General features: G+C 40.1%; 1 protein-coding gene across 6 annotated transcripts in view; it reads right to left on the minus strand.

Moving 5' to 3' along the window:
- The window catches only part of dlg1a (discs large MAGUK scaffold protein 1a), a 133,114-nt gene extending 125,152 nt beyond the window's left edge, over positions 1-7,962 (minus strand). For 2 of the 6 annotated variants that reach the window (XM_077584793.1, XM_077584790.1), the window contains exons 1-3: positions 7,747-7,962; positions 7,439-7,600; positions 5,586-5,750 (exon numbers count right to left, since the gene is read on the minus strand). In XM_077584793.1, the coding sequence (XP_077440919.1) occupies positions 5,586-5,750; positions 7,439-7,457 (184 nt within the window). In that variant the 5' untranslated portion in view covers positions 7,458-7,600; positions 7,747-7,962. The remainder of the gene's footprint in view (positions 1-5,585; positions 5,751-7,438; positions 7,601-7,746) is intronic. The other 4 variants (XM_077584795.1, XM_077584794.1, XM_077584792.1 and 1 more) reach the window with 3 other exon arrangements.
- Positions 7,963-14,283: the final 6,321 nt, after the last annotated feature.

The following is a 14,283-nucleotide window of genomic DNA, read 5'->3' on the forward strand; positions in this document are numbered from 1 at the left end:
CCCGGGGACAACCTAGGACATGCTAGAGCAGAGGTGGGCAATCTCGGTCCTCGAGGGCCGGTGTCCTGCAGGTTTTTTAGGTTTCTCACTTCCAACACAAGCTGATTCCAATCAACAAGATCGTTATCAGGCTTATGCAGAGCTTGCTGATGAGCTGATCATATATCAGCTGTGTTGGAGAAGGGCAACACGCAAAACCTGCAGGACTGCGGCCCTCGATGCCCACCTCTGCGCTAGAGAGACTTTGTCTCAAGGCTGCCCGGGAACGTCTTGGGATCACGCCCGAGGCGCTGGATGAAGTGGCTGGGGAGAGGGAAGTCTGGGCCTCTCTCCTAAAGCTGCTTCCCCTGCGATCCGACCTCAGATAAGCGATAGAAGATTAATGGATGGATGGATGGATGGGCTCAGCAATACTTGTGAACACAATCCACTGTGCTAGCCGCCGTAGCCAGATGAAACTACAGTATAAAGAAGAAGCTATTTCTAAAGCAGACCAAGAAGCGCAGGCGTTTCTCTGGGCCAGGGGTTATTTAAAATGGAGTGTGGCAAAGTGGAAACCTGTTTTGTGGTCAGACGTATCACGATTCGATGTTCTTTGTGGAAAACTGGGGCGCTTTATCATACTGACTAAAGAGGACAATGACAACCCAAGTTGTTATCAGCACTCAGTTTATAAGCCTGCATCTGTGATCGTATAGGGTTGCATGAATGCGTGTGGCATGGGCAGCTTCCACATCTGGAAAGGCATCGTCAATGCAGAAAGGCATATTCAGATTTGAGAACAACATACTGTATGCTCCAATCCAGGCATCATCACTTTCAGAGAAGATCTTGCATTTCTCAACACGATAATGCCAGACCACATGCAGCACCAATTACAACATCATGGCTGCCTTGGAAAATAATCCGGGTATTGAAATGGCCAGCCTTCAGTCCACTTCTTTCACTTATAGCGCACATTTGGCGCATCATAAAGAGGAAGGTGCAACAAAGAAAGCCCAAGACAGTTGAACAGTTAGAGAGACGCGTGTTAGACAAGAATGGGACAGCATTCCTATTTCTAAACTTAAGAAACTTGTCTCCTCGATCCCCAGACGTTTGCAGACTGTTGTAAGAAGAAGAGGGGATGCCTCACAGTGGTGAAAATGGCCTTGTCCCAATTTTTTTTTAGATTTGTTGACACCATGGAATTTAAAATCAACATAGTTCTCCCTTAAAATTATAAATATTCTCAGTTTAAACTTTTGACCTGTTCTCTTGTTCTATTCTGAATAAAATATTAAAAGTTGTCACTTCCACATAATTGCATTCAGTTTTTATTCACAATTTGTATAGTGTCCCAACTTTTTTCGAATTGTGTTTTTAAAAAGAAAGTAATAATACAAGAGGAGGAGGATTTTTTTTGGGAGGGTGGGGGGTTGGGGGGTGATACCAATTACAATAAATTCCTGTTTCTCAACACTGGTACAGATAAACCGTAACTTCTTTTTTTTTTTTTTTTTAATTAGTGTGGTGTTAACTGTCGTTTGTGTAAACCTTGAGGGAAAAAAATACTCAAAGATTTGCCCTAAGAAAATATGACATTACTAAATAACAAAAATCAAAAAGAGATCCTTTATTTAGAATTCCATATTTATTTATTAACTTAGTTAGAATGGCTTATCAAATGCAAAAGTTAGCCATAGTTCAGTGCTTAATAAAAAAAGGTAAAGTAAACCAAATGATGTGTGCATACGAATGAGTACAGATAGACAAAGACCTAAGACTGAACAAGCAGGTGCATGAAATTGTACGACAGCATCGATCTCATTGTTGATGTTCTTTTACTCTACTGAAATTACTATTTATCACTCTACTGCACTGGTTTTCAGCCCTAGTCCTCGAGTGCCCCTATCCAGCCCGTTTTCCATGTCTCCTACAGCCAACACAGCTGAGGATCATTATCAGACTTGATGCAGAGCTTGTTTGTTGATCAGCTGATCATTTGAAACACCTGCGTTGGCTCTGGCTCATGGAAAACAGGCTGGATAGGGGTACTTGAGGACCACCGTTGAGAACCACTGCTCTACTGGATGCACATGGGAGATACAAAATTTGAAAGGATTCATAAAATGCACTAGCAAGTACTGGAGGATGAAAATGTATGTTGCAAAAAAAAAAAAAAAAGTAAATGCCCAACTGAGCACTGCATAAAGCAAAACTAGCAGTGTTAACATCACACACCAATAAATCAGTAGTGAAGCATGTGTCCTTATTTCCATCTATCAGAGTACATAACACAAGTGTGTGGCACGTATTTTGCTGGGAAACATACATCCAAAAATTGCAGTGGCTCTGAAGTACAAATTGTAGAGCCAAGCTGTTCATTAGCTGACATAACCCAGTGTCCTCAACGCTGGTAAAGGGTTGGTCGTCATCAAGTGCCCATCAGTTATGCCTATGAGTCATCTATGGCAAAATGTATGCACTTTTCAAAAGCAGCAACGATTGGAACAAAACCCATGTCCTGTGGCTGGCTTTCGGGCAGCTTCTTTACAACAAGGCCTACTTTGTAGGCTTTCAATAATCCCAGGTAGGAAAATGTATCTGCCTTCTTACATGAAAATGACAACAACAAAAAGTTCCCATTTTTACAAGACTTTCATTCTTACCTTTAAACTGCTAAATCTTACAAGAAATTGAAAGCATATTTGCCACACCTCCTGTATGTGTGCCCGCTTTCTACAAAGAGTTCCATGATGAAACCCCTATACTGTGATTTTGGGGGGCTATATTTCAGTAACAACTAGTAACTAGAAAAATTCCCGCGGAAATTTTGAATGGGACTGCTGACTCTTGTAAATGAGCTGAATCGGTCAAGAAATGTGGAAGTTAACCATAATCAACATCAACTAAAAGTATCTCACTGTCCCTGAAAATGTATTTAAAAAAATGTAAATGAGCTGAACAGTTTAAAATTTAAACGACTGGAAGCGGTCAAGAAATGGTGAAAGTTAACCATAATCAACATCAACTAAAAGTATCTTACTTTCCCTTTAAGAAAAATGCAGATTCACGCACACACATTTGACTTGGAGACGTCACGCACCCACATTCCATTGATATTGTATGAGAGACGCACACCTCGAACAAAAGCCTCTCACGACTTAACGGTTCAAGATACAGATTCAAGAAATGGCTCGTTAGAATGGCAAGGGTTTGGGGAACACGAGCATGTTCTCATTTTTTTAATCGGATGAAAAATGACCAAATGAGAGCAGGTTGAAAACTTATGATTTATCAGAAATGAAGGCTGAGAGGCGCCTGAATTTAACATGGAAAAGATAGGCGAGAGAGTCCGCTTCTCCTCGCTTAAACTGAAAATAAAGGTACTAAATGACACCTTAGCCAAATAAAAGTAAGTTTGTCTGAAAGAAGAGACTTGTCACTACAAAATGTGAGAATTTGATGTCTAGTGAGCAAAGATTGTGGCCATGGTGACGAGTTGAAGTGAAACTTTTGGAAATAGAAGTAGACTTTTTGGTTCCCGCCACTCAAAGCCTAATTGCTCCACAGAGTTTAATAGAAGGCTATTTCACTCACTGTCTTTGAACCCGCACAGGGGGGAGAGCTTTCATTCCTTAAAATAAATTTCGACACTGAGCTAAAGATAGGAAAAATTGCTACAAAATGAGCTAAAATTCATATCGGTCGGTTAACGTTTGCGCGCGCAGCGTGTGTTGGAAAAAGGTGCTTGATGTGTGATTTTGTCTTTACTTTTCCCATTCATTCCTATGGGACTTTTTAGGGGACTTTTTTTGGGAATTGCGTCGCCATGGTAAGTCGGAATTCCTAGAAAACCATAATCAACATCAACTAAAAGTATCTCACTGTCCCTGAAAATGTATTTAAAAAATGTAAATGAGCTGAACAGTTTAAAATTTAAACGACTGGAATCGGTCAAGAAATGTGGAAGTTAACCATAACCAACATAAACTAAAACTATCTTACTGTCCCTTTAAGAAAAATGCAAATTCACGCACACACATTTGACTTGGAGACGTCACGCACCCACATTCCATTGATATTGTATGAGAGACGCACACCTCGAACAAAAGCCTCTCACGACTTAACGGTTAAAGATGCAGATTCAAGAAATGGCTTGTTAAAACGGGAAGGGTTTGGGGAACGCGAGCATGTTCTCACTTTTTTAATCGGATGAAAAATGACCAAATGAGAGCAGGTTGAAAACTTATGATTTATCCAAAATGAAGAGGAAAAAGGAGGTGAATTTAACATGGAAAAGATAGGTGAGTTAGTCCGACTTCTCCTCGCTTAAAGTGAAAATAAAGGTACTAAATGACACCTTAGCCAAATAAAAGTTAGTTTGTCTGAAAGAAGAGACTTGTCACTACAAAATGTGAGAATTTGATGTCTAGTGAGCAAAGATTGTGGCCATGGTGACGAGTTGAAGTGAAACTTTTGACTTTTGGAAATAGATTTTTTGGTTCCCGCCACTCAAAGCCTAATTGCTCCACAGAGTGTGTTAGAAGGCTATTTCACTCACTGTCTTTGAACCCGCACAGGGGGGAGAGCTTTCATTCCTTAAAATAAATTTCGACACTGAGCTAAAGATGGGAAAAATTGCTACAAAATGAGCTAAAATTCATATCGGTCAGCTAACGTATGCGCGCGCAGCGTGTCTTGGAAAAAGGTGCTTGATCTGTAATTTGTTCCCCCTTTCTCCATTCAGTTCCTATGGGACTTTTTTGGGAGTTTTTTGGGAATTGCATCGCCATGGCAACTCGGAATTCCTAGAAAAGTAATGCCGCACCGAGTCAGATCGAGCCGCATCGTTTGATACCTCATTTGTCCTGGTGCGATCTACTGTACGCATTTTTGCGGAAAAATCTGGGGATTTTCTAGGGTGGAGAGTAATATGTGCTGCTTTCAGCAGTCCCATAATAATATAAGCAACAATAAACCCATTTTTCTACGATAGTAATATGTGCTGCTTGCTACGCTCAGCAGTCCCATAATAAACCCATTTTTCTAGGATAGTAATATGTGCTGCTTGCTCCGCTCGGCAGTCCCATAATAAGAAACCATTTCCTGGGTAGAATAACAATATGTGCCTGCTTGCTTCGCAAGCAGCTTGCTCCGCTCAGCAGTCCCATAATAAACCCATTTTTCTAGGATAGTAATATGTGCTGCTTGCTCCGCTCGGCAGTCCCATAATTAAACTAAAGCTTCCACAATGTTTACAACAGGGAGATGCCAGACTCAGACAGCAAAAGCAATTCATCTTCTCTCAGAGTCCTCACTTCACGTGTTTTTAACCAATTCACACTATTATCTTGCACTTAATCTAGAGGTCCAAAAACACCTTTCCAATCAAAATAGACCATCATGAAGCTCAAATAAATACTGTAACTAACTACCTTATAAACAATAGCTTTACACAATTACACAACACCTACTGGAAATCCAATGCTGACTAAATTCTACTAAATACATGCCAATTGCTTTTTGAAGTACTGTATATCGCTCTGTGGCTGTAGTGACTTGCCGAGTTGCTAAACAGATGAATAAATACTTGTACTTACCAAGCAGGGCGCTAAAGAGCTGGCTTTGGAACACATTGATGACTCTGTCCAGAGACTGTTGCAGTTGGTGATCTTCCTCAACGGGGCCCTGTTTTATCTGTCTCTGCTGCCTCTGATCTAATTTGGCCCGGTACTGTTGGAGAAGCTCTAGGGCTCGTTGAGCATCTGAATAAAAAACAGACAAATTAAATAAACAACTTATTTTCCCCTGGCACTATTCCATGAAGGAAGACAGAGTAATAATATGTGTGTCTTAGACTGGCTAATGGTTAATTTGCTGAGAACTGCAACCTAATGTAACTCAAATAAAAATCATAACTTTTTACATCCACTCAATTCATTAAACATTTCCAACTTTGCAAATAATTTAAATTATGGGGGCAAGAAAGAAATACCTATATAAATTTGCAATCCATTCAATCCTTGTGAATATGTGACAGATGCATAATCTGGACAGCTCTGGAGAACTGACTCGAGCCAAGCTGTCAGAGATATCCAGCCAAATATTGACACTCAATTAAAAATAAATAAATAAATAAATCTTCCTAACAAAGATAATAACGTGTCATGTTTATAGTTAGTGTAGCTTTATGAGTAGAATGACAAAATTTGAGTTGGAATATGAAGGAAAAATATTAATTGAGGATTATAATGTGAATCAAGAAGTTATGGCACATCAGTGGTTAGCAGGTCTGCTCCACAGTCCTAAAGTTTGGGGTTTGACTTGGCTTGTGTAGGTTTTCTCTGGGAAGCTTGGCTTCATCTCACATCCTGAAAACATTCACATTAGGTTATTTGAAGACTTTAAATTATCCATAGGTCTAACAGTAAGTGTGAGTGGTGGTTTGTCTAGTTGTGCCCTGCAGCTGTCTGCTGGCACCACCACTTCTCAACCAAAGTCACCCTCAACCCTAATGAGGACAGTCAGTATAGAAAATGGCTCAATGAATGAATGCTCTTGGTTGTCTATACAACAATGCATTTTAAGGTATCCAAACTTATTACAGTATGATGCGGCTGCGCATGATGCAGTAAGGGTTTGAAGTGATGCTTAACGCTACACGTAACCACAAACTACAACCACAACAACACATTTTTTGTTAAATGAATTGAATATGTATTTGATTGTCTACTCATCTGTTTTCTATACCGCTTGTCCTCCTAAAGATCACAGGTGAGCTGAAATCTGCCACATCTAACTCTGGATTATAGTAGACCATGGACAGCAGTTCTCATTGTGTCATTTAAAATGTAGTTCTTTTTTTTTCTTTCAACTGTGTACTACTATATTAATTTAAAGTGTTGTGTATTTTTGCTGCACAAGGCACAGAGAGGTGCGGCCAGATGAGCTATTGCCGTCACAAAAACTTATCATTATTACCTTTGTTAGAGTTTGAAACAGCTCTTATATCGGATCCCACGGTGCAAGTGAACTATTGAATGCTGGCACACTCCAAAAAATAAACACCAAATAAATAAGTAAAAATGCTCGTCAAGTTGTCTACTGCACTTCAAACACGACAATACAGTAGGCAGGTGCAATAAATGGAATCTGGAGCTTGAAAAATGTCATTAGTCTAATGACACTAATTATCCACCTTCAACTAGCTCAATAGTATGCTGTAGTCATGGTGTTAAGTTCCATGTGTGAGCAAAACTAAACTAAAACAATTCACGTAGTAGCCTACATTGCGTGTTAATAAATAATCAGTCGGTGATCAACACTTTCGTGAAGCGGAACTTCACAAGCAGCCAGCACTTTTGCAGAATAACTAACTTACTTTAAAATGCAGTCGACATTACTCTGGCAGAGTGAAACAATCAAGGATTAAAAATAATATCATGTTCTCTACCTTTCTGTCGCACAGGCATGGTGCCGTTCCCCGAAGCTGGAGCGAGTCAATGACCGTCTGTGTTATTCCAAATGTCAGCGTAGGTCCTAGCCAGGAGTCGGGACTGCCTGCCGCCTCCAAACGAACACCAGACTGACACACGCGATCGTTTAAGGGGCCTGGCTGTTCAGCAACGCGAAAATGAGTCAAAAGTTAATCGAAGACGAATGACAAGTAAGACGCGCGCGCGCACGAGCTCAAAGCGAAGCGTTGGATTCAAACAGCTAGAACAAGGACTTTGAGCTCGTGCAGTTTACTTCTTAACTTACGTCCGCATCTGTTGTAAATTCAACTAGTGTAGGTAGGCTAATTCTCTTTTTTTTCTCCTCCCAGGTGACTCCACACTGTCGGACCGGTTTCAAGGCGGTGCGGAGGGACACTTTTACTCACTTTCACACACACACACACACACACACACGAACACGCCTCTCGGCACACACCTTCAACATCAGCTCAAAACGCTGTTGAAGCCGGTCTTAGTGGCTTTGCTAATGAGAAGCTTGACAGCATTGTTAAAAACAATTGCACCAGTGGATAAAAGGCTTTGGATCCACACCCAATCAATCCTGATTGATTTTGTTTGCAGTGAGTAAAAACTTTAGGTATATTTTATCTAGCAGGGAGAAATGTCGGCATTGCTTAAATAAATATTTGAAATGTCTCAGAATCACCTGCAGTCCAAGCATACCAGACATATCTGAAGAGGTCGTTTGTACTGTCATGGAATAGAACATTGTTTTGACAGGATTAAAGTTGAAAGTCGAATGCTTGCCCTCCACCCATGAGGCTATATCTACGTGATGTAACTGTTGTTGCATCTGGCAACAAGGTTAATTTTCTGTGCAGTTTCGCTGCTTGACTCTCCCAACAGGATTATTGTACAGTGAAAGTAGTTGGCCTGTTTCCATGAAACTTGTGGAGGGTTTGAGCATGTGCATGGAATAGGCTATAAAGAAATGGCATGACGTCAGGGCCTTCAAGGCCTTCTCTGAAGGCATGAACATTATAGCACGGTATGAATTAAAAATTTTGTATAACTTCATAAAATACTGTATACATGTATTTCCAACAGTCTTATATCTTTATTTCATAGCATGTCTTGGCTGCGCATCATGCAGTCGTTTGTGGGTTTATCTTTTTTTGTGGGCCAATCAGATTTCAGCTTCCATGTGTTGCTATATCAGTGATAAACTTCCCAGCGCCTTCAGACTCCAAATCGAAGGCTCCGTACATTAAGAACAACACAATAGAACTTTCATTTTTTTTAAGAAACTGAACCAATCAGATTACAAGAGACACAGAAAACAAACACAGCCACTCGAAGCCCTTGGGGGATGTCAGCATTTTTCCGTTCTCTGATTGCTTCAGAGCTACTCAAATTGGATTTCATTGCAGTAAATGAAGTGCAGAGAGAACAACAAACTCTTCATGATTTATTTTCAAAAAAAGAAAAAACTGGACGAGAACCACTGTCCGTCACAGAAGTACAGTAAAAGGCAAATACATTTAGTAATTGCTTCCTCGGGCATCTTGGGTCAGATATTTCATGCATGTTGTGGAAATTTTACTTTTTAATTATTTGTTTACAAATGGTTGGGTCTCTGGAGTGCCTTCCCACCCAACAATTATATGCAGCCAATTGGATCTTTTGATAGCCTATATGTGACCGGCTCTGGCAAAAAGGTCTTCATGGGTCAAAAAATAACATTGGAAATGTTCATATATTCTAATTCTATGCTTACCGATAATTCCCTTTAAAATTATGTATAATACATGGACGTATATAAAAATGGCCAAAGCAATTGACAGGTTGAAATCCCTAGTTTTGAGAAGAAGAAAAAAAAAACTTTTGCTCCTTGCAACTTTCAAATATCCACAGCAAAGGAGGAAGTAAGAAAATGAAGGAAAATATATTGTTCCCAAACTTTCAGGAACTGGTAAAAGATCACTGGAAAGCCAATCCCAATTGCAGGTAAGGACATCGTGCGAGATTTGAAAGCTTTAAAAGTTTAGCAAGTTTGACCTCTCAACAGATAAAATCAGCCTCAACTTTGAAGGCCACGTTGAGTTTACAATTCATCTTTTGATGTATCATCAGTGAAAGTTTGGTTATTTTATTGTTGCTCCTTGTGATATTTTCTTGTTTAAATTAAGTTGTATTACCACAGTGGGAAATTTGATTTAATAATATTGTTTCAATTAAAAGATTATTTGCCATTTGGTGTGGCTTGTGATTTTATTGATAACTTAACATGGATATTATGTCTCAAATGCATTTGTTCACAAAGAAAATGAAAATGTTTTTTTATGGTCAAACAGTTTTTTTCCCCATCAATGTAATACATAAGGAGCACGCGCACACACGCACACACACACACACAGACTTCTATCAGGCCTCATCCAAAAGTAGAGAAAAACCTAGACATTCACTCCTTTGCAAAAGTATTAGGACAGTGAGGCAATTCCTTTAATTGCATTAGACTGAAAATAGTTGAATTTAACACCAAATTATAAACATGAGACAGAGAACTGTCATGCTTGGTTTCTGTTTTTGGTTGTGTGTCTCCCTTGGTCTTGTTGAGTGTAATCCTGCCCTTCCTCATGTCAACCAATCCGTGCCCTCAGCCACTTGTGTCTTGCGCCAGGGTGTGTCTTGTTGTGTCGTTAGTGTGTGTGTATATAGTCTCCTGTCTCCCCTCTGTCTGGGTTGGAATGGATCATTCTGTCACAATGCGGAGTGGAGGACCATGGCAGGAATGCATGTTATACTGCAAATTATTTATTTAACAAAAAACACTAACAGGTGTACTGGGTGAACAAAACCAACAACGTCTGAAAAGACCAAGAATCAAAGTAACAACAAAACACCAGTGGTGACAGCGACAATGATCCAACCCAGACAGAGGGGAGACAGGAGACTATATACACACACACTAACGACACACCTGGAGCAAGACACAAGTGGCTGAGGGCACGGATTGGTTGACACGGGGAAGGGCAGGATTACACTCAACAAGACCAAGGGAGAAACACAACCAAAAACAGAAACCAAACATGACAAGAACAGATCAACATTTCAACGATATTTGTGTTTGGATCTGATCACTATTTGGAGGATTGCATTATTTTTAACCAAAAATCCAGGCAAAGAGCACATTATAAAAAACAACCATTCACGCTGAGACAATAACGTTTTTAACGTGCATGTGTTTGGAGCGTGAAAAGCAGAACCGCGGAAATTGTGAACCGTTCCACCCCTAATTGTATATATAGTGAAATATATAGTTATTTTTATTTCCATTCATATTTATTTTTGGTTATTTAATTTTTGAATTATATTTCTTATATCCGTTTTTATTTTCACTTTTAGTCATTATTTATTTAGTCATTTATTTATTTTGAATTTTGGCCGTTTTGGTCCTCCATATGCTGAAGCCTATCCCCGCAGTATTCGGCCAGCAGGCAGGATTTACCCTGAACAGGTTGCCAGTCAATTGCACGGTATACTATTATTATCATTATTATTATTATTATTAATTGCTATTTACTTTTTTCTTTGACAGAAGGTTGTTGCCCGTTAATTGTTCCATTAAAAAAAAAAAAAAAAAACTGATTTCAAAATAATCATTCAAAATAAGTAATGTCTGCCTGGCTACAAACAATGCTTGTGATATTGCTCTGATTCTTTTCCATCTTTGCCCAACTTCACAATTCCTTATTGTTAACTGTTTTTCATGGTATGATCAAACAAAATATTCTAAACTGTCCATTTGATCCAGATGTAAGTACCTGGAAATTAATGAAATGCTGATGCAAATATTTTCAGTGAAATCTGGTTGAGGTAAACTGATTGAGCGAAATAGCACCTAACACTAATTGCTTCTTGGTGGCCATTGTTTACAATTTTTCATTTCCATCTCTTCTTTTTCTGACATGCAAACCATACCCGTTGTTGTTGCCTATGTTTTTGTAACAGACCCCAAGTATTTACTGTTTGAAGCTTGGAAATTAGGATCCATAAGAACAAGTTAGTACTTTTGATGCCACACACATTGTGCATTCAGAAGTGATGAAATGCTAGGCCCAGGACTATTTTTACTGAACTGAACTAAAAGTAAAAAAAATTTAAAAACAAAACAAAACCAGACTTATTCATACCAGAACATGTGTTGATGGAATGTTAGAGTTTGATTGAAATCGTATTCCTCTATTCACAAGTGTGCTTTTCTAACCTTTTCCCATAGTAGTTTCCAGTCATTGTGCCAAGCAGTTATAAATCTACAATGACTGTGCAATGGACACATGGAGTGGACGTTTTATTATGGCGAGATTACACCTGTTTACTGCCCACTTTGTCACAAGCATACTTGCTATTGCAGACAGGGTCACTGTAGGTCACACATTAGTGTACTGGGCTGTAGGTAATGTAGGCAAGCATGTCTACGTCTGGTTGTGCACTGGAGGAATAGGATAGCCATAGGAAACGAACACAGACAGACATCCACAACTCTCCCACCCACAGCAGCTGAATGCAGGTCATGGCCATAGGCTTCGGTATTGGTATTGATCAGGTCACACTAGCATATTGACCGCCTCTGTGGGATTTGGAGGTTTACACGGTCAGTGTGCACAGAAATTTATGCTGGATTGTTTAAGTGGGTGTAATCACGGGACAAAACAACATTTAGTCCACATTAGCATGTGTAAGACAGAGAACAAAGGACGCTACTTTCATCAACATGTGTGCGCGCGTCTATTGTTGATTGTTGGACTCCACAAAGGAATGTCAGTAAAATACCAGAGAATAGTACAGCATATGCAGAACTACAGTTTAGTATAACATACATTTAGTTTTGTATTTTCTATTTGTAACCAGAGATTTACATTCTGTTTTGAACCAAATTTGAATGTCCTTAGGACCTTAGCTTTGGGGAAATGTAGACCTCAATAGTCAACCAAAAATATTTTGTTCCCAAGATCCCGGATCCAAAGCAGAGAGACAGTCTGTCCAGTGTGTCCTGGGTCATTCCCGGGACCTTCTGCCAGTGGGACATGGCTGGAACATCTCTCCAGGGAGGCATCCAGGAGGAATATGAACCAGATGCCCGAGCCACCTCAGCCGGTGCCTCTCAACGTGGAGGAGCAGTGGCTCGAATCTGAGTCCCTCCAGGATGACCTAAATTCTCACCCTAACTGTAAGAGAGAGCCTGGACACCCTGCGGAGGAAACACATTTCGGCCGCTTGCAACGAGGATCTTGTTCCCTTGTTATCCTCTGTGAGCGGTCGGTCACCTTACTGTGGTGTGCTTTATGCCCCATGACAGGGTTACCCATGGCAAACAGGTCCTATAGGTGAGGGACCAGACAAAGCACACTCTTTTGATGAGTACTATTATTGGATCCAGCTTTCCCTTACAGGTCACCGGGGCCCCCCTCTGGAGGCAGGCCTCAAAGGCGAGCGTCTGGTGGCCGGACCTGTGCCCATGGGACCAGGCTGGGCACAGACCAAAATGGCAACATGGGTCCCCCTCCCCAATGGCTCACCGCCTGTGGGAGGGGCCAAAGGGGTCGGGTACCCTGTGAGATGGGCGTCAAGTTAGCTAGCCGCTGCTCCTCATCATTTTGTATCGTTTTTGTGTCTTGCACTACACTTACTTTCGGGGACGTCCAAATGGGGCCTTTTCCCTAGATGCCCGAATTGCCCTTTTGTCCCCTCACCAACACATGCCTTTATTTTATTTTATTTTATTTTATACATGTGCTTGTTTGTGAAGGTCTGTCTGTGGCCTTATAATAGTCAACCCCTGCATGCTCGGAGTTTTACACCCATGGATTTGCATATTCACAGATTGAAGCGCCCCCCCCCCCCCCACATTGTTTTTGTTTGAATATTTTTATTTTCAACTTTTCCGTGATTTTACATGAACTGACTATACGCATTGTGTTTTTATTTTTAGATGATTTTTTGGGGTTTGTTTAAAAAAAAAATCCCCAATGCATTTCAATGAGCGACGATTATACGGGGATTTTTGCTGTTCGTGAGTAGGCCTGTCCCGTCTCTCGCGAATAGGAAAGGAAGGAACAACAGGTCAGATCTGCCCAAGAAGGGCATGAGTCAGAGGCATGAGGCATGATCAGGCAATTACAACCCCGAATATTCTCCTTCTAAATTACCTTCAATACATACACTTTTACTGTCATTAAAAACATTTACAGTACATCCCTACATCTACGTGTTGTCACACAAATTTACAAGATGGTACATTGATGCGTCTGTGGAGGACCTTCCTCTAGAAATGAATAATAATACCAACTGAGTGTGACAAGGGATTTTCTATGGCAACATGACAATTTACACAATCTGTCTTGTGACATAAGAACAGAGCCAATAATCATGAATGACTACAGAGAGATGAAGGCTGTTACACTAATGAAAAGCTAGACAAGGAGGCATCTGTTGAGATGAAGGAAGCCACTAACTTAAATCCACCAAGTAAAAGGTAAACATAATCCCTCTCTTCCTTTTTTATCCAATTATTTAACCTTCCTAGCTCTTCACTGTCCTACATTATTGCACCTAATTTATGTATTCTTAATAGCATCACCCACTGACCGGCTCTATTTCATAAGTGGCCTTTCATTTTTATCTCTTATTGTAAAACAAAACAAAAATAAATGAGCAGAGCAGGTAGAAAAAACACAGCTGCACCTCAATGTAAAGGCCCAGATTACCAATAGTGACATTTTTTATTTGTACAATAGAGACTTTAGTACATTATTCAAAACACTTCTTATATATTGAAAAA

The sequence above is a fragment of the Vanacampus margaritifer genome, chromosome 13 (assembly GCF_051991255.1).
Source record: "Vanacampus margaritifer isolate UIUO_Vmar chromosome 13, RoL_Vmar_1.0, whole genome shotgun sequence".
Classification (NCBI taxonomy): Eukaryota; Metazoa; Chordata; class Actinopteri; order Syngnathiformes; family Syngnathidae; genus Vanacampus; species Vanacampus margaritifer.